This window comes from Rhinolophus sinicus, linkage group LG02, assembly GCF_036562045.2.
Source record: "Rhinolophus sinicus isolate RSC01 linkage group LG02, ASM3656204v1, whole genome shotgun sequence".
NCBI lineage: Eukaryota > Metazoa > Chordata > Mammalia > Chiroptera > Rhinolophidae > Rhinolophus > Rhinolophus sinicus.
The window spans coordinates 135,160,709-135,180,698 of record NC_133752.1 but is presented as its reverse complement, the minus strand read 5'-3'; the positions used below and the strand labels follow the sequence as shown (position 1 = coordinate 135,180,698).

General features: G+C 40.1%; 1 protein-coding gene across 3 annotated transcripts in view; it reads left to right on the top strand.

Moving 5' to 3' along the window:
* The window catches only part of MYRFL (myelin regulatory factor like), a 101,037-nt gene that overhangs the window by 37,068 nt on the left and 43,979 nt on the right, over positions 1-19,990 (top strand). For 2 of the 3 annotated variants that reach the window (XM_074325425.1, XM_019748994.2), the window contains exons 3-10: positions 4,840-4,907; positions 5,005-5,248; positions 6,054-6,145; positions 10,317-10,467; positions 13,950-14,145; positions 16,185-16,261; positions 17,436-17,546; positions 19,232-19,322. In XM_074325425.1, coding sequence (XP_074181526.1) covers positions 4,840-4,907; positions 5,005-5,248; positions 6,054-6,145; positions 10,317-10,467; positions 13,950-14,145; positions 16,185-16,261; positions 17,436-17,546; positions 19,232-19,322 — 1,030 coding nt within the window. Of the gene's footprint in view, positions 1-4,839; positions 4,908-5,004; positions 5,249-5,659; positions 5,726-6,053; positions 6,146-10,316; positions 10,468-13,949; positions 14,146-16,184; positions 16,262-17,435; positions 17,547-19,231; positions 19,323-19,990 lie in introns of those variants that run through there. The other variant, XM_019748995.2, reaches the window with a different exon arrangement.

Sequence of the window (19,990 nt, the reverse complement as noted above, 5' to 3'; positions counted from 1 at the left end):
CAAATTCAGAGGAGAAAGTCCAAAAACAGTCTCAGGTACATTGCTGGGTTTCCTGACATGGTGCGTGTGAGTGTGGAGAAGTTAGCAGCTTAGAAACAGTCCCAAACAACAGTGTTTTTCTTGAAGTTAATCACTGCCCCTTTTTTTTTTTTTTTTTTAACAATTTGCTTAGTTTTTTTAAAAAGTAAGTTGCTTAGTTTTGAAAGTAGCTGTCATTAATTCTTCCCTCAAACTCTCTGAAAAGAACTGCAAAATTTCTCTCCATATATTAAAATGCATCAAGCATGGAGTGCAGTGAAATAAAGGAGTAGCTGTGATAAGTTTTGGAAGGGAGACTAAATTTTAAGGAAAGCATTTAAAAATTTTAAATCTTCATTTTAAAACCACCAACACATATTGCTGCCACCCAATCGGGGACCTTTGGTTCTCCACAAAGGAATGGAGTAGGCATTCCTGCTTATAATACGCCAAGCCATATTTCTCATATAATTTGATAATTTACTTAGGATTTTCAATTTTTATTAACATTATTGAATTCCACGGTACTGATAATGTAAAGGCAACTTAACAACTGCCTAGAATCTTGAATGTGGAATTGTGAGACCAAAGAGTCAATTACTAAATTTAATTTGTAGATTTATAAGAGTGATATAGGGACAGAATTTAAAAAGTCAAATGGTGCCATATATATGGCTTATGATGAAAACCAGCAACCCTCTGCCCTACTCCTCCCTATGTCGCTCGCAGAGGATCTTGGCTCTCCCAGAGGCAGATACTTTTCAATCCTTTTAGATACTGTATTTCTACCACCTTTTGTTTAGATGATGCTTTTATATTGCTGTTCTTGCTCTCTATAGTTTAAGAACTTAATATCCTCTATATAAAATATAGAAATCTTCAAATGTATAATTTCATTTACGCTCCATTCCCATCCTCTATACTATAGTTGTCTTAAGTATTACAACTGCATGCATTACAAACTCGACAAGATAATGTTACAATTTTTACTTGCTACAGTCCCACTGTGTTACCACGAAAATAAGACCTAGCTGGACCACCAGCTCTAATGTGTCTTTTGGAGCAAAAATTTATATAAGACCTGGTTTTATATTACATTATATTATATAAGACCCAGCTTTATATTACAGTAAAATAAGACCAGGTTTTATATTAATTTTTGCTCCAAAATATGCATTAGAGCTGATGGTCCGGCTAGGTCTTATTTTGGGGGAACATGGTGTGTATTTTAAAGAAATTAAGAGAAAAAGTAATTTGCATTCAGATATATACCATTTTTAATTCCTGCATTCCTTCCTAAAGTTGATATTTCCTTTTAGCCTGAATAATATCTTTAACATTTCTTATCGTGTATGTCTTTTCATGAATTCACTTAAAATTTTCTTTGTCTGAAAATGTCTTTATTTTGCTTTCATTCTTGAAGGATATTTTCAATGGATATAAAATTCTAGATTGTCAGTTTTGATTTTTTTTCCCTAGCATTTTAAAGATATTGTTGTGCTGTCTTCTCACCTTTGGAGATTTTGTCGAGAAGTCACTGATCATTTGAATCATTATCCTACATGTAATGTGTTAATTTTATCTGGCTACTTTTGAGAATTTCTCTTAGTTTTTGGTTTCAGCTATTTAATACAGTTGACTTAGGTGCAGTATTCTCTATATCTACCTTGCTTAAGATTTGGTGAGCCTCTTGAACCTATAAATTTATATCTTTTACCAAATTTAGGAAATTTTTGGCCATTATATCTTTATTTTTCTGCTCCACCCTCTCCATAGATTCATAAATGTCTTCTTATCTCCCTCTTTTTTGTTTTTTTTTCTCTGTTCTTTAGACTGGATGATATTGACTGATCTATCTTCAAGTTCTGTTATACCACCAAGTGATTTTTTTTCAGCATCTTTATTTTCATATATAAAATTGTTTTCAATTCTAAAATTTCCACTTAGGTCTTTTTTTTTTTTTAATAGATTTTATATCTTTGCTGAGATTTTGTCTTTAAAACATTTTTTACAAACACATTTTCTTCTATTCCATTAAGCTTAGTTATTATAGCTGCTTTAAAATCCTTGTTTGCTAATCCAGTGTCTGGATCATCCCTGGATTGGTGTTCACTGACTGTTTTATCCCTCGAGGCTAGGCTGTATTATCCTGTTTCTTTGTTGAATAATTCTTTTGTTGTTGTAATAATGAGTTGTATATTTACGGGTAACATTGTTTTTGGAGTTGTTTTCTCAGTTTATTCATCAACTTAAGAGTTGGTAACCAAAAGATGCTTATTCCTACTGAGTAATTGAGAACTTCTTAATTGTATCCTGACATTGTGAATGTCTGGATTCTTTTATATTCCTCTGGAGAGGATATATACTTTTGTTTTACTAGGCAATTATGTTGCTTAGACTCAATTTGTAAAGTCTATCTCTTGGGCAGTAACTCAAATTTCAGTTCAGTCCTTGGTCTTTTGGTCGTTCTGTGCGCAGTCAGCCCCACACATGGATGGTTCAGGAGTCACTAGGTACTTGGGCCAAGTTTATACATAAAATCTGGGGTTTCTTCTCTCTCAATCTCTCTTTTCCAAGATTCCACTTTCACTTTCAGTACCTGTGCTTGCCCCAAACACTGTTCTCTGGTTTCTTAGGACAGAAAGATTATAGGCTTTATTGGCATTTTAGCTGTTCTGTGGTTCTGACTTCAACCAATTCTAAGGCTAAAATCTATAAATAGGTAATAACTTATACCATTACCTTTGTCCAAGTTTCAGTGCTGCTCCAGAATCTTCTTGCTTTTGTTTACTTTCTAGTGTTTTGGGGTAGATTAAAAAAATTTTCCCCAGAGTGTATAGGTTTTATCAGTGGGTGGGTTAGGTCAGGTAGGAGCTTACCAGTCATATCAGGAGTAGAAGAGCTTTTTTTTGGTGATTCTTTTGCATTCTTATTTATCTAGTTGTTTGTTCTCTGTCTTTAATGTTAAAAGGCTTTCTGAAAATGTCAGGTCCTTCATTTGTTCTTCTTTAAGATGTTCTGTGTATAAGCCATTCTTCTCAAAGGATGGGTTTCAGTGTAGAGTGATTAGGCAGGGACTGGCCATTTCCTTGGGTGATTTCAAAACATCATTTATCCCCTCCTGCAGACATCTAATTTTTCTAGGGAAGAAACTTCTATCGTGTCTCCCCAAAAATAAGACCTAGACAGACAATCAGCTCTAATGCGTCTTTTGGAGCAAAAATTAATATAAGACCCAGTCTTATTTTACTATAAGACCAGGTATAATATAATATAATATAATATAATATAATATAATATAATATAATATAATATAATATAATATAATATAATATAATACGGGGTCTTATTTTAATTTTTGCTCACAAAGACGCATTAGAGCTGGTTGTCTGGCTAGGTCTTACTTTCAGGGAAACACTGTAATTTCTTACTGTGGAAAATCTGCTTGGATATCTGCAAAGCCAAGTTGAGGAAGGGTCTCACAGTTCAGCATTTAGACTTTTAATTAATCTTTCCATTTTTAGCCCAGGAGCTCCATAGTCTCCTTGGATCCATTTCTCCAGAGTTAAGTAAGCCTTTGCAGCTTCTGTTGAGGTGATGGGAGGTAGTTGCTCCAGCCGTTTCTTAATCAAACTTTCAATCAATCCTTTTGTTTTCAGCCCCACCTTACCCCTGAATTCAGAGGTTCCTGGTGACTCTAATTCTTGGGCTTTTCTGGAGTTGCATTCAAATTGGATAACTTGTTGCTGGCTCCTACATTCCCTTCACAGTCCCCAGGAAGTCCTGTTTTTACTTTTTCCACTCTGCTGACTCAGTTACCATCTATCCTATGTCTGTCCACACCAATATCATTGAAATATGGTCTGGTGTGTTCTCTGCTCATGAGTTCTATGTCCTTTCGTGTTTATGCCTCTATATTTCTTTCCTTTCATTTGAGTGGGGTTTTTGGAGAAAGGTAAATGTATGTTCTCTTTTCCCTTATTAATAAGAAGTGAACGGATTATAAAGGACCAATTTAGGAAGAAAACATAACTTTTCTGGTAAATAATAAAAACTGACTTTTCTCCTTATTGTAAGAGGTTGAAATTTTAATCAACCAAAAGAAAAAGAAAAAAACATCACACAGCAGCTTATATGACTTATAATCACAGAATTTCTGAGCCATTAGGGACTGTAGGTTTTTGGAACAGAAGTTTTCACAAGTTGTTAATGGTGGTACTCATTTTTTTAAATGAAATTTTACTTGCACCTCAATATATAAAACAGAAAAAAGTTATGCATTCTTTTCCCCAGGCACTAAAAAAAATTTTTTTTTTTTTTATAAAACCCTGATCTCCTTCCAAGAACTCTGGGAACTCCCAGAACACAGATGGAAAACCATTGCTTCAGTGGTGACATTTTATATTGTCTTAGCCCCAACAGTATGTACAGCCATCTCTCTGGTGTAAACACTTCGAGAATGTTAAAAAGCAATAATGAGCACTCATTGTGTTATGCATTTTAACATATTTAATTCTCACAATGATGCTATGAGGAAGGTATAATGATTATTCCCATTTTGTAGGTGAGGAAACAGAAGGCCTGGAAAGGCTCAGTACTTGTTCATGATACACAGCTAGGAAGTGGAAGAGCTGGGTCTGTCTGACTCAAAGCCCACTTATTTAACACAGGACACTGGCATGGTCTGGTGGGCTTTGCCCCGGGAAGCCCCTGGAACCATCCCTGGGGGTGCTATACACTGAGGGCTGCTTCCCGTTTGTGACAAAAATATAAGGATGGAATAGGTTACAAAAAAAGTCAATGCCCGTCTCTAACCTTCAGGCACCAGCAGCTCCCGGATACCCCACCCTACTCTGTGTCAGATTCCTGCTCTCCTCCACAGGTCAAAGGTGAGTGTCCTTGGATTCTGGCCCATCGTGCACGTTCCTCCTCTTGGACTCTGGGTGGTGAGGAAGAGAGGCCCTTCTCACCTGTGTGTTCCCCCAGGTGCATGCTGCCCGACTCGTAGGACTCCAGCTCCTTTTCTCCAGTCTGCTGCTGCACCTGGGACACTACCTGTGCACCTGCCACAGAGCTCCTCGGAAATGAGGGACTCTGGCCTGATCCACAGTGGCTTTCACAACTGCTACCCAAACACCAGTCATCCCGCGACCGCCCTGGACCAATCTGTGTCCTCCCATCTGGCGATAAGTTGTTCTTACCATCAGCAGCCTCTGTGCCACCCCCCTGGGTAAAGAGCAAGATAATGAATTCTGAAAGACCCCAGTGCAGCCAGCCCCCCCCCCCGCCCGCAGTGCCAGTAGAGCATGAACAGTGGCGTCCCCTCCAGCAGATGGCAATGTTGAGACACGTATCAGGCATGGCCAGGCCCAGTGCTCTTGGCTTTAGACCATCTTTTAATTAAAAACCCACTAAACCCAAGGTCCTCATTCAATGAAAAGTTAAAGTGTCAGAATTATATAAGGAGATGCTGGGTGATGGAGAAAGCACTATTTGTGTGTGTAGCCTCAGCTACCGTACTCAAGGGAATTTGTGAATGAGCTCTCAAAAAGCTATGTGAGTTAAACATTCACTAATATTCTGTTCTTTTCTTTTCTGTCCTTTCCCATTTTCTACCTTTTATTCTAACTTTTGTACCTAGAAGATGGCAAAAAGAGTAACGGCCATTAAAAATTGTGGCAAAATTCCATATGAAAAAAAAATTCAGGTATAAAATGTGTTCTTATATTTTAAGTCTGTATCTTCTCTGTCTCCTTGAGTCCTCTGCCTTTGAAAATGTCATCAGTGTATTTTTCAAGGAGGTGAATCCCAGATCCATTGGATAGAGGAAAATGAAGTTTCAGACTCGTAGAATCCATGGAACAGTTGCTTGCTCTGTTCATTCCATGAATGGATCTGGTTTTGCAGACTAGTAAGGCTCAAGGAACCTTAATTCAGGAAGGCAGAGAACACAGACCTGGGAAATGAAATTTGATTTAATGTAACATGGAGTGCAAAGAAGAGCCCTAACCTGCCTTTTGGTTTCTCGATTTTAGAGCCTCATTGCCACCAACCAAGAAGAGGAAGTGCACACAGACGCTGGAGGACTCCGGGGACGGGCAAACGTGGGCCCACCACTCCTGCCCAAGTGAGCCAACCCAGGGCCTGTCACTGCCCTGCCCATTCAGTCAGGGTTGCTTTCTTTTTTTAACCAGCCTTGGAGCAGCCCTACAGACTTATTTTCTCTCTCATAGAAAGGCAGTGATAGGTTCTGGGAGTTTATTTCTTCCCTCTTAACAGACTGTTTCACGCAGCCTCAGGTGGGGTCACACGGGAGCTCCCAGGAAGACACGCCATTCGCTCTCTCTGCTGGAGATGAAACAACAGTCCTTTCAATTTCAGGGGCAGTGTATCTCAGAGGACCCAGGCTCCAGGCAGCACCTTAAAGAGCCTGCGGGTGTGCTCATTGCTTTGTTCAGTGGTTTGTTCTCAACCTCAGTGTGCAACAGATAACCCGGGGCTCCTGGGAAAATGCAGATTCTGAGTCAGTAGACCTGCAGTGGGGTCTGAGATCCTGCCTTCCTCACAAGCTCCCAGGTGATGGATGCTGCTGGCTCCTGGAAGGCCACTGAGAAGCAAGACTTTCGAGGATTTCTCCAGTGGAGCAGGGAGGCAGAAAGTTCATCTTCCTTAGCACTCACTTCAAATGAGCAGGTTTCCAGCAGATCTTTGAAACTTTGTAAACTCATTTTAGAAGTCTTTTAGCACCGTCATCTGATGGCCAAGTGGTCATCCTCCCCCCACCCCCCGCCTTTTTTTTTTTTTTTTTTTTTGTCTTATGTAACATTATGTTTTGAGAGTAGAGACCTGATCAAGTTCAGAACAAATGGGGTTATTTGAGTCTGAAGCCTTGAACTTCAGAATTTTCAGAGTAAATGCTATGGCACTTACTAGGGAAAAGGATAATACTCCGTACCAATTCTTTTAGCCACTGTAAATAATCACAAGTAGGTAGTGTGACTAGTGCCCCAAATTCAGGGCACCAAGTCACAATCTCTTTTATTCCCATGCATCAGCTTGGCAAGAAGTCCAAGATTTCCCTCTTGGTGTTCCCCTTCCCACGTTTGTCCCCAAAGCCCAGGGGTTTGCACTGCCCCGAAAGTAGATGCATGTGGCTTTCTCACCTGCTTGTGTGGCTGATTTTGCCTTTCACAGCCACATGACAAGAGCTGGTCCCCTCCCGGACATCTGGCCTCAGCTCCAGCATGGGCTGTGGGGGTCCTTCAGTGGACAATGACTTCACCCTCTCAGCCAAGTCCACACATCGCCATCCCCTGGGAGGTCTGTGACCACACATGCTCGGCATCCAGGCCTTGTATAAACCAAACCTCTTACTGTCTTCTTTTCTTTTCCACGGATCCACCATGGCCAGTAGTTGCTTGGTTTTTCTTCAACCCTAGAGACACAGCATGCTAACTCAAAGCCCCCTGTCCAAATAATATAGAGCTCTCTATCCGCCTTCTCATGAAAAGTTACTCTAATTTCTTCAGGGATCATTGCATCCAGCCTGCAGCTTCCATATGATTCTCAAACACAAAACTGAGTAAATTCTTAGCCAGACGAGAGAACCATCTGTTCACTCCCCCACAGATGCACCAGCTCACCGAGAGTCCTGGGCAAACCTTCCAAGAGTTTCCTCATCTAACCAGATTGTTGCTCAAATCATCCTGGCCATTTCAGAGTTAGGCTCCATCCTGTGATTTTCTACTGCTGTCCCTGGAAAGGGTATTGATTTTTCACCATCTCCACAGAACAGCCATGGAAGACAAACTGGAATGTCCCAACAGATAGAAATCGTCCAATCCTTTGTTTAACTCCTACTGAAAGGTCACTGAAAAGCTGACTGAAAATAATTGGCTGCAACTAACGGTTCTAGAATAATCACGAGCAGGTTCCCAGGTCAAAAAAGGCAGGGGTGGGGGGCGGGGGGGCAAAAATCCAAATGCATGTTTTCATTATAGTTACAGAGGAGCCATGATGGGAACCGGTGGGAAATGCCATTATCCTTGAGGAAAATGGCCCCTGCCCACTGCCCACCCTCCCTTCCTGCACCTGGAGGAGTGGAGCGGCCCTTAGGCAGCTTTCCCCGGGCACCTTGTCCCTGCCGCCATGCTTGAGTGGGGAAGGGCCTGAGTCAGCTGGTATTCATTCACTAGGCACATGGCGTTAGTTATTTCACATCAGATAGCACTACCATGGAGGCCAAGAACAGAAGTATTTGCCAAGGCTTCTTGGGAATAGCAGAGTCGCCTTTGTTGAAACAAGGACGTGTGATGACACCATTGTTTAAACCCTTACTGGGGCCTACGCTGTGCTAAGCACGTACAGACATCACTCATTGAATCCCTTCAATAATCCTGGAGGGTGTCATAGGGTTACTCCCAGAGACCTGAAACCATTTTCCTAAGATTGTACAGCCATTCAACGTCGAGTTGGGATTCAAAGCCATTTCCATCGGAGTGCAAACTTCAAGCTCTTGAACGCCCTTTTTACCCTCTCTTCATTGGAGAGAGAGAAAGGGATGATGGAAGAACCAGTTTCTCCCTTTCTCTATATTTGGCATAAGCAGGAGAATGATGAAAAGGTTCTGTGGTTGTTTTTGTTTTGAAAAACTTTTGGAGGAGTGAAGGCACGAAGAGCCTTATATTGTCAAACTCCTGTATTCTTATCTGGGAAAAAGTTTCTCAGGATTTTGACAAATCATTCCCAAATTTATATTTACAAAAACCAAAAAAAAAAAGAAAAAAGATGTTTTGCTTACGTGACATGTAATAGTGATACGCCATGAAAAACACAATTTTTGTAACATTTGGGACCAAAAACAACCTGAAGCAGTTGTTCTGGTATTTATTCTAGGAAGTCCTCAATGAAAGTTTAAAGAAAGGAAATTTGATGAGTGAAAGAAAACGCAGCCATATCCCCCCTGCATTTTCCAAGCTGTGGGCTAATACACTTTCTATAGGAGATAAGATCATATTTCTGTGTTGTTCTTACAGCCTGAACTTGATCTTGTGAACACCTACTATTTCCTTTTCACTTCTGGTGTCAGCCATGAGTGATGGCAGGGGAGTTAAAAAGAAAAGGGGAACAGCAAACATACCAATCGAATTTACATAAAAATTATCTGCAGTTGAATTGCACAGTTTGGAGGCACACTCAAATAATGACAAACGACTTGCAAGGATTATGCAAAACTAGTAGTTTGCACATGTGAAATTGCAGTTATTTGACCATTTCTGACATACAAAAATAGCAATTTTACATAGTTCATACTACATGTTAACAAGATATTTTCTATCACTTTATCTTGCTTGGTATCAGCTGTCACTTGTGTTACATTATTCTCTCTGCTTACATAATGTTGCAAGTTGGGCAGGACACCTGTTTTAATTTCTGTTTTGCAGTTGAGGGAAGTAAAACACTGAGTGAATAAATAACTCCTCTAAATTCAAAAAGCTAGTTGGACCACAGAATCTTGGTGCCACAAGGGACCTGTATCAAATTAGAATGTATTGGTTACAATTCACAACAACAACAAAAACAGAGGACAAAACCCAAAATCTCAAACTGCCTTAAGCAAAACAGAACCGACATAAAAAACGAAATCGGGATTTGATGATACCTGTAACCCAAGAGTTTAGGATTGGATTCCAGAACTCAAATTATGCCATCAGGACTGGGTGCCCTTCGGTCTCAACACTGCCTTCTGCTGTGCGGGCAGACGTTCCCCTCCTGTCCCCAAATGGTGCCAGCGCTCTTGGGGATGTATCTCGCAGGTTCAAACCTCATGGAAAAGAAGAGCATCTTGGAACCCTCATTCCCTGAAGTGCTCAGAGCCTCTCTGCTTGGAGTAGATTAGGCCCTGTGTCCACCTGATGCAATTACTGATGCAAATAGTGAATGCTTTACTTTGGTTGAGCAAGCCTGGGTCCCCTACACGCCTCAGGCTGTGAAAGACTTCCCTGGAACCACACAGAACAGACGTGAGGAGACGTCTGTGCCAGAGGACGTATGGCTAGATACTGAGGGCAACGTCTCTAGCACATGCTCACCGTGGCACCTTAGAGATCACTGACCTTATGTTGTTCTTTCTATGAGGAAACAAAGCTAGCCACATGCCTCCTGCCTCCCGACCGTTGTCACTTCCCACATGGTCCCTCTGCCTCCTACATGGCCTGTCCCTTAGTTCCAGGCAGCTGTCTGTGAGTCTAGAAAAAACAGCCTACGGGGAAGGCTCTAACACCCCTGTTTCTTTGCAGTGACAGGCAGGAGTCACAGCAGTGAACTGCAAGACCACGACAGTGAGGGACAGAAGGCGGCACCTGCGGACCAGTTCTTTCCTGCTCTGAAGTGGCAGCCATACCAAAGTGTTCCTTGGCATAGTTTATTAAATAATCATTACGAAACACTGTAAGTGGCCTGAGGAACCCCTTGCAATGGGCTGGTGAGTGAGGGGAGAAAGACAGTGCTAACTCTTAAGACTAAACCCAAATATTTGGGCTTTGCTACCACCCCTGATCAAATGGGATGGGTCAGTGAGAAAGTGTGTCTTACTCCTTATGTTGGTGTTGTTCTAGGTACTCTTTATTGGTTCCCTATAATGATCAATATGGAAGTTAGCTAGTGACCTCTTATCCTTCATCCTTTATTTTCCTCTCCCAACATGTGATTCATACATGATTTCTAAACTTGCAGCTAATTCTCATGAGGCAATTGCTAACCAAGCATATTCTACTTTCCATGTATTCACTCCTTTTGCTTTGCATTCTAACTGTTGAATAGCTGGGACTTGGGTTTCTGGCCTTCAGGAGTCCAGACTGGTAGTTCTAATTTGTTATAAGTTACCCACTAAACAATGGACGGAGGGGCAATCTTGCTGAGATCACATTATAGTCTAAACTAAAAGCTAGAAAATGGAGATTTCCCAAATTACTAACATTTAATCCCGTAGTTAACTTAAAATTCCAGAGAATACATTTTGGGGACCACAATACATTTTTAGCTAGTGACATCTTTCTCCCCCAATATCTATGCTACGAATCAGGATTGTCAAGCTCATTCTCAATATACCCTGCAGCAATCATAGTCCATAGTTCTGTGTTCCAAGACTGAAATCAAACCGTACAAAATATCCTTAAATGGAAAAGTTTCATCCTATTGTTACGACATTATAGTTTCAAGAAACAAATGTGGACTTGTGCATTATTGCTTTTAAAACATTCTTTAAAACTTTTCTTTATTCCTGAGGATATGATTTACCCACCTAAGTCTTCTAGAATTTTCATTGATTATAAATGCCTCCTTAAAACACGAGAAAATGTTAATGGTTAGAGAATAGGATATTTTCCAAGTAAAAAAATGTGAAATGAGAAATGCTGCCCTGCAAACTTGAGGGCCTTCGTGGTATTTTCCAAAATCAAATATACGTTTTTTTTTCAAGAGCAAAACTTATTGCTAGGATTTTTATGTTCAATCAACTAGAAGGAAGAAAACTTTTCCTTAAAACAAAATCTAAGGAGTTAAACAGATTTTGGGAGTTGGTGTGTTTCATAGGAGGCAGAAAGAAGCAAATTGCTAATTGTGTCATTGGAATGTCACAACTTTGCAATTTGGCCACTGTGTGCAGTTAGAAAAAGTAAGTCCTTAGGTCTTGGTTTTGAGTCATATCCTTCATTTGATTATCTTTTGGGGAATGTTCCATGTTTATCTTAAATATGAAGACCAAGGTATGAAACTGTCACACACAGGCACAGATTTTTAATTGACACCTTTAAAGCTTCCTAGTCTCTATGCATCTGAATTAATTGAGTTTTTGAGGTAACTGTTATCTCTCTTCTTACTTGAATAGATTTTTTTTTTAAGTTTATTTGAGCAGCCAATCTATGGTCCACTGATCTGGAAAAATACGAAGAACAAAAATGATATCAATTCAAAGGTGTAGAGGTATATTTATTTTGAAGCCATAATTCACTTAAGCCAAAAAAAAAAGAAGGAAATCTTCATCTGGCTTAGAATCAGGCCCTCTCAATTTCACTACTCATATCATTGAGACAGAAAATCACTTGTCACTTCTTTGATTATTATGTCTCATTCGTTAGGAAAACATCGTTTCACTAAATTACCTAAAAGCAATAACGTTAGGGGATTGAAAATGTATCAGATCTTTTTTTTTCTGAATGATATTAAAAACCTGTGTTAAAAAGAGCTTTTGAAAAGCCAATTTAGTTGACTTTATAATTAACTTTTGATACCGAAAACAGAATTGTTATTCTTAGGTAAATAGATATCTATAATCAGAGATTGGGGTGTAAGATTTGGAATTATCTTTAAAAGTGTACCTGTTGAATGATTCAGTTTCTGTTCCAGCTGTCCTTATATTTCAGGCTAATACTCATATCTGAACGGTAAATCTTACCTTCTTCCTTCAGAGTTTTTGACAGTGAAACATGGAAAATCACAAGATATTTCCTTTTTTTTCTCAATCAAGATAGTTCTTACCACCCTCTGTAGTAAAATCTATACAATTCAAGCCATCTAGCCTTTGGATGAGCAAATTAGCAGATTAGTTCTAGAAACCCGAGTCAATGTTAAGTTCCGATGGCAAAAGGCATGTGGTCTGTATCAAATTCTTCATTCAGTGGATTTTCCTGTTGCTGCTGGCGGGTACTATGATTCCGGAGGCTTTGACTGATCAGCTACTTGAGGGTCATCAATGACCCAGTGAGTTGATTCATTGGGAAGGGGCTTGACTTGCAAAGAACATGAAAATAGTATTTACCCAAGAGACCTACTAATATTTTCTGTCTCTGGAATTAGAGGAAAATTTAGAAACTCTGTGTTGTTCATTAGGATGGCAGCCTTCCACTTAAGAGCCCAGGATGCAAAAATCCACACAGTAGCAGAGAGCTAGCAGAGCAGTTAGTACTGCTCTCCTCCTCATGTGGTCCTGGGAAGGAGCTACTTTCCTGAGGAAAATCCCACATTTAGAAGCCTTGATGAGTTAAAAATCATGTTCCATATCCACAGCATGTCTGGGAAAAACTCATCAAAGAAGTTTTCAACTTCTATATGCTCTTCTGTATTTCATCAAGTTATACATTTAATATGTTTTATTTTTATTAACATGTAAAATATTGAATTAATTAAATATTTAATTAAATATGGAGCTTTGCTATTGAAAATGATTTGATAAAACAAATAAAGCTAGAGTCTGATTAGCCACTCAAACATCATCCCATTCCTTTCTGCAGAAATCACCAGCACAGTAGGTTTTCAGTGCTATTGCCAGGTTGGGTGGATAAAAAGGAAGTGACCATTGAAAACAAGTTTTCAATTAGTAACATGCCTGGCTCTGGTTAATCTGGTTTAAAGCTATTCCTGGTATTTCTGACCTGTCTGCTTTATTCCTATGACCACCAGTAGGCTGACTATTCGTTCGTCTGAGTGACCATTTGGGTGCGGTGTTGCTGATAAAATTTAGAGACTTCTTTTTTTAAAGGAGGAAAGAGATAAATTCTAGCCCAGATATTTCACAAGTCTGAGTAACGCGATGACTTCCCAATTTCTAGTCTCCATTTCTCTATTGTTTGATGAAGCCAAATTGGAAGTCTAGAAAGCAGAAAGGGAAAAGGCAGACTGAGGAAACAATGCTTCCATTTGGCAAGAATTGTGCTCCTTCCTTGTGAGAAAAAAAGCTGTGAGAGAGCCAGCTGTATTTTGAAATATCATTTGCATTTCCTCACTAAAAATTCACAAAATCGATTGATTAAATACAGCAAAAGGCACTTCCTGCAATATATTTTCTTGAAATGTTTATGCAATTAATATGGTTAATGAAAGAGAATGTGTAGAAAATATTTGTAAAACTGGTTTCTTGATTCCTCTTTTCATAGACCCAGTATAGGATATCGAGTTGTCACAGACAAAGGATTCACTTTTTCACCAGCGGATGAAGCTTTTGTTTGCCAAAAGAAGAACCATTTTCAGATAACCATCCATATCCAAGTTCGGGGAAGTCCAAAATTTGTCAAAACCCAAATGGGCCTAAAGCCAATAGAAATGTTTTACTTGAAAGCTTTTGGGGTTAAGGTAAGTCTTTTATTTAGTCCCATTTAATTCAGCCAACGTTTATTAAGGGTTCCAGTTGTCTATTGCTGCATAACAACCTACCTCAAAACTTAGCAACTTAAAATATTAACCCTCATTTATGTGGGTCACAAATCTGCGACTTGATTAGGGCTTTGCTCTGACAGCTCATCTCTGTTCAGGAGTCATCAGCTGGGACAGCCTAACTGGGCTGGGATCCAATTTGCAGATGGCTCACTTAGTGTCTGTCAGGTAGTTCATGCTGGTCATTGTCCAGGAGCGCAAAGTGGCGGTAGCTGGGTGGCCTTGGTTTTCTGCATGCGACCTCTCTCTGGGATACCTTGTGCCTCCTCACAGCATGGCGGATAGGTTCTAAGAATAAATGTTCCAAGACACAGGAAGCAGAAGCTGCCAATTTCGTTCACTTGGACTCAGAAACTGGCACAACATCACTTCAAACTGTAGTTTTATAGTTTTGCGTGTGTGTAAATCTTGTACTTCTACTAAATGTATTCTTAATTATTTTATACTTTTTGATGCTGGTGCATTTTCATATGGAGTAGATTCAACGTTTTCACCAAATTCTCAAAGAGGTCCTGACTTAAAAAAGCCAAGGAACCACTAATCTTGTCAATGCCCCCCTCCTTTCCAGTTTAACAGAGAGGGGAGACTGAGGCCCTGTGTGTTTTGCAATTCATTTAAGATAATAAATGACAGAGCTGGGCTTAGAAATCAGGTAGGATGTCTTCTGAGTGATCAGTAAGTATTTATTAAATTACTACCTCAGATCCAGTGCCTTTGGGAGAGGAATACCCATTGTCCACATGTTTTATTCTGATCATTAATCTGGGCTTTGGCACTGAGCCTCCCCAAAATGGGGCTAGACTGCTAAATACATCAGGTTTTCTTAAACCAAACCAAACCAAACCAAAATACAAAACAAAATAAAGGCAAATACAAACAAACAACAAAAATGCCACATTTTTCTGATTTTGGAAATAATGAGTCCATTGTGAAAATTTTGAATACAATAGAAAAATATGTAGAAGAGAAAAAACTTAATTCATATTTTTGATCCACCATTTGGTAGCCTAATTTTTCCTTATTTTTTCTGTTATTAAAATTAATCATATTGTTAATATATTGTAAAAATAACACTATATGATATTAAAGACTCTAACAACTGTTGTTCACAAAAATGATCGTTTTCTATGGCATAGATATACCATATGAATTCCTGTAAGTTTTATTTCCAATTTTTTGTTGTTAATGAAAATGCAGTCAACATCCACATATACCCATCTTTGCATGAGAGCAAATTCCAGACAAGGAATTTACACATCAAAGATATAAATGAACACTTTTATAACTCTTGATGTAGGTTGCCCTATTGCTTTTCATCAAGTTTGTTACTGTGAGAATACCCACAAGCCGTAGATATCAGGGCAAATCTCACCATGCCCTTGTCACTTTTCACTAATGACAAGAAGAGTTTGTAGTACATACTGAATAAATGTCATTTCCTATATTTTATTTTTATCATGATTGCTTCTTCTTATTCGAATGTAAGCTCCTGAAGGGTATAGATTTCTGTTAATTTTGTCAATTGCTCATCTCTAGTACTGTAAGGAACGTCTGCTGTATAGTAGGTGCTCAGCAAGTATTTATAGAATGAATGAATAAATGAAGGCAATGAATGAATGAATGGATGAGCACACGCATGCATCCTTTGAGCTGCGTTGCTCGTATGTTTGGCTCTTGAAGTTTCAGTCACCTGCTAGCCCATTCTGTACTCACTGTTTACCTGAAATACTCTGTTGTCTTGTGTTTTCATGGTGTAGTTTTACAGGTATTTGTTTCTTCTCTCACCAATAGCACACTGCTATTAGGGCCATTGTCTTATACATCTTTTCAGCGACTTACCCAGTGCTTAGAATAATGCCTTGGAAAACTTAAGTACTGGAACATTATTTGCTAATGAACATTTTTACTAATAAATTAATTTATTAAGTAATTATTTTACTTTATGTTGTTCCATACAGGTAGAAGCCACCAATCAAATAATTGCTATTGAACAGTCCCAAGCAGATAGAAGCAAAAAGATTTTCAATCCTGTTAAGTAAGAATTTCTTTTCTGAATTCCTTTGTGAATGTTTTGGGAAGAAGGCCTATTATCCAATTTATTTTGCTTAGTTAAAATGAATCCTACTGTAGAAACTAGTAATAATGTGTTAATGTTATTGAACACATGTTTAACAACAAAAATAAAGTAGGTAAAATGCATTGAAATAACTGCAAAGAATTCCTTATAAAAAGCTCCATTTTTAAAGTCAGTATTATTTTTATAATCATTTACTACTGACAGCCTTGCTAACAACTTTGCCTCCTTGAGCTAGATTATGGATATTTAATTTTTCATTTAAATCAGCACCACGCTATTGGAATTAATTTCAAGGTTCTGGATCCATGCTTTGCTTACAATTCATTGTTTTCTTATTTCTTAAAGCTATGTTGATAGAGTTCCTAATGGGCTCCAAAATAGAAAGCGTACAGGACTGGGATTATCCAAAGCAATATGGTGGTCCAAAGTGAAAGTCCCCTATAGAAAGACTTAGGACTAGGATTTGCTTTTCCACTGATTTGGCTGGGATGCCATTGAGACGTCTCAGTGTTTTGACCCTGAGTCAGTCCCATTTGGGCCGGGAAAAAGATGGTCCCTTAGCTGGGACAAAAGAGGCAGGAACTCAGCCTGACGCTAAGTGGGAGCCACGTGTAAGCACAGCTCTAAACTTGCCCGGTGCATCTGGTTCTCCCTCATTCAGGCAGGCTATGTGCGGTCGTCCTTAGGAACAAGCGGCCTCCCCAGTCAAGCCAAGAGAGGGCAAAGATGGGAGGAACCAAGAGAAACTGCTTTAGTCAGGAGGCGAGTGCTATATTAACAGTGGCAGAGGCTCAAATGAAGTATGTCTTTTCTCCCTATTGTGGAGGTAAAATAACCCATAAGTGGTATAGGGAGCATACCGGCCTTATGAGTCAGAAACTCTGGGCTTCAGCTCTGGCTGAATGAGCATTTTTTACCATTCAAGACTTATTCTGTGGCCTCTCCCGGAAACCATTTCTGGCCATGCTGTGGATAGTTTATTAAAAATCAATAATAAATGAAATAAACTGTCCTCCACAGTGTGATGAGAACTGGGGACTGAACATACTTAAGAATCTCAGACTGGGTTAGATATGATCAAAGACTCCACATTCTTTTCCAGTCTCTTGGTATTTCATGCTGTTTGTTTTAGAATCGACCTGCTGGCCGACCAAGTCACCAAAGTAACGCTGGGCCGACTACACTTCAGCGAAACCACAGCAAATAACATGAGAAAGAAGGGGAAACCAAATCCTGACCAGAGGTACCAATGGCACTGTGTCCGTCCTGCGGTGACCAGAGCTTTGTCTGACCGGGCAGCCTCTTCTAGAGACCCATCTTCTCCTCTGGGCCCTCCTAGCCCACAAATCAGGCCCCCCCCTCAGCCACTTTCTTCCTTCCTGTGACTCTTTCAGTTTATTAACACTTCTCACTTACCGTAGACATCTTTCTTCTCCATCCTCATCCCTGCAATGCCCAACCCCCACCCACTTGCCACGAGTCTCTGGAGTGAGCACATCTCACAGCTGTCCAAGGACCGAGGATTAACTGCATTTCTCAAATCTGTGTGCTGGTCACAAATATGCCCTGAATCCTGCAGCTTTACTTTAACCTTTTTTGGATTAAAAAAAAGAAAAGAAATTTGCATTAATGATTTAGACCTGTGGTTCTCATAGTGTGGTCCCAGGACTGTCAGAGATACTGGCATCTAGACACTTATTAGAAGTGCAAGTTCATAGGCTTCACCCAAGACCTACTGAGTCAAAAGCTCTGGGGTGGGGCCCAGCAATTTGTATGTTAACAAGCCCTCCCGGTGACTCTGAGGCAGGCTTGTGTTTGAGAACCACTGGTTTTACAATATAGGTTTTGCGGTTGGACAAAATTGAGTTTGGATATTTGATACTGCCATTTACTAGCTGGGTGACCTTGAGCACGTCACTGAACCTCTCTGAGACTCATTTTCCTATTCTGTAAAATGGGGACAAGAATCACATCCTATGTGTACGGGATTGTTCTGGAGATCTACAGGAAATAAAATAGATTAACGGCTTAGCCCGGTGTATGACATGTTGAGCGCTCAGTAGATGGTAACTAATAACAATAATAATAATTAATAATAATAATATAACAACAACAATAACAATTATTACTATTACTGATTGATTTTAGATACAAAGGAGAACTCTTGTTCTCTAGGGATTGGAGAGTCTATAGAGTGTTACCGAGGAGGTTGGTGACGTTTTTCGTGCAGTTCTTAAAGCAAAAGTTTCTCTGATAAGGACAGGATTTTGACTTTCAAGAAATGGTCTGATCTTAAAAATGTCTCATCAATGGTACATATTAAGAAGCAATTGAAATTACAGGATGAAAATTGCCTTGGGAGCACTAGGGGAAGGTCCGGGGTTTTGACTGAAGTCATGAGTAGAGGTACCGGGAACACAGCCAAGAGCAGGTTGGGGTGGGAAGGGTCCCGTGTGGCTGAGCAAACGCTGCTGGGTCTCCCTCCATTGAGGCCTAGGACGTGTAGCTTGGGTGACTCTGGACCAAGGATCCTCTAAGATGACTTCCTGTTGTGCAGTGTCAGTGAGCGGTGCTGTACTGAGGGCCCAGGAATGCCACCTGTGCCAGGTCAGCACAGATGGCTGAGTCCAGGCCCCCAGCAGGATGTCTCCCCAGTGGAGGCTGCTTTGGGGCTCGCACCACTGTGTACCAATACCTCAGACTGGACAAAGGGTGGACCCAGAACAACAGTGAGTAAATCAACTGCGCTTTCGTTTTACAGGAGGGGCAACTTAGAACAGAGGAGAAAAGTTTTAAGTACACAATCTTTAAATGGGCAAACCCATCTAGGTAAATTCACTATTGTGTAAGTGTGGGCTGGTATCTGATTGCACAAATTATGTCTCTGTTCCCTGATGTGTTGGCATTGGTCTGCTGTTTCTGAATTAGATACTTCATGTTGGTGGTTGGACTGTATGCTGCTAACCAAGACCAGTTCTATCTGTTGTCTGCCCACATCTCTGAAAGGATCATTGTAAGGGTAAGCTCAGTTCTTTGACTTTTCTGGATCCGACATGCTTTTCTCCCTGAGAAGTGGAATTTGCATTTGCAGTGGAATGTTTGAAGTATGCTGTTTCTCAGTCGATACTGAGGATAGTAATAGGAAATACTCTTATTTTAGTTTTTACACAGCGGTTCTCAGCCAGGAGAACTTCTATTCTGTAAGTGTCATTTGGCAATGTCTGCACACATTTTTGGTTGTCACAGCAGGGGGTGCTACTGGCATCTATTGGGTCATGGTCCAGGGATGCTGCTGAACGCTTTACAATGCACAGGACAGCCCCCCACCGCAAAGAATTGTCCTCCTAAAATGTCAGCAGTGCGGTGGTTGAGAAACCCTGGTTTTTACATTACGTTCTAGGCACTGGGCTAAATAATCTATATACATAATTTTACATGGTTTTACATTTGTATTCCGTTCTTTACACTCAGAGGAACTGAGGAGCAAGAGGGTAAGAAACCATTTGTGATCACACAGCTCGTACATGATGGAGTCTCATTCCAACCCAGTTCTCTCTGACCCCAAAGCTCACAGGGCAGGGAAAGGGGTGGGGAGGCATTGCATGCCCCAAAGTGATGGGTGACTCCAGCGGCATCGGGGCCCCTGCCTGGCACATAGTAATGGCTCAGCACGTTTTGCTGAATGAC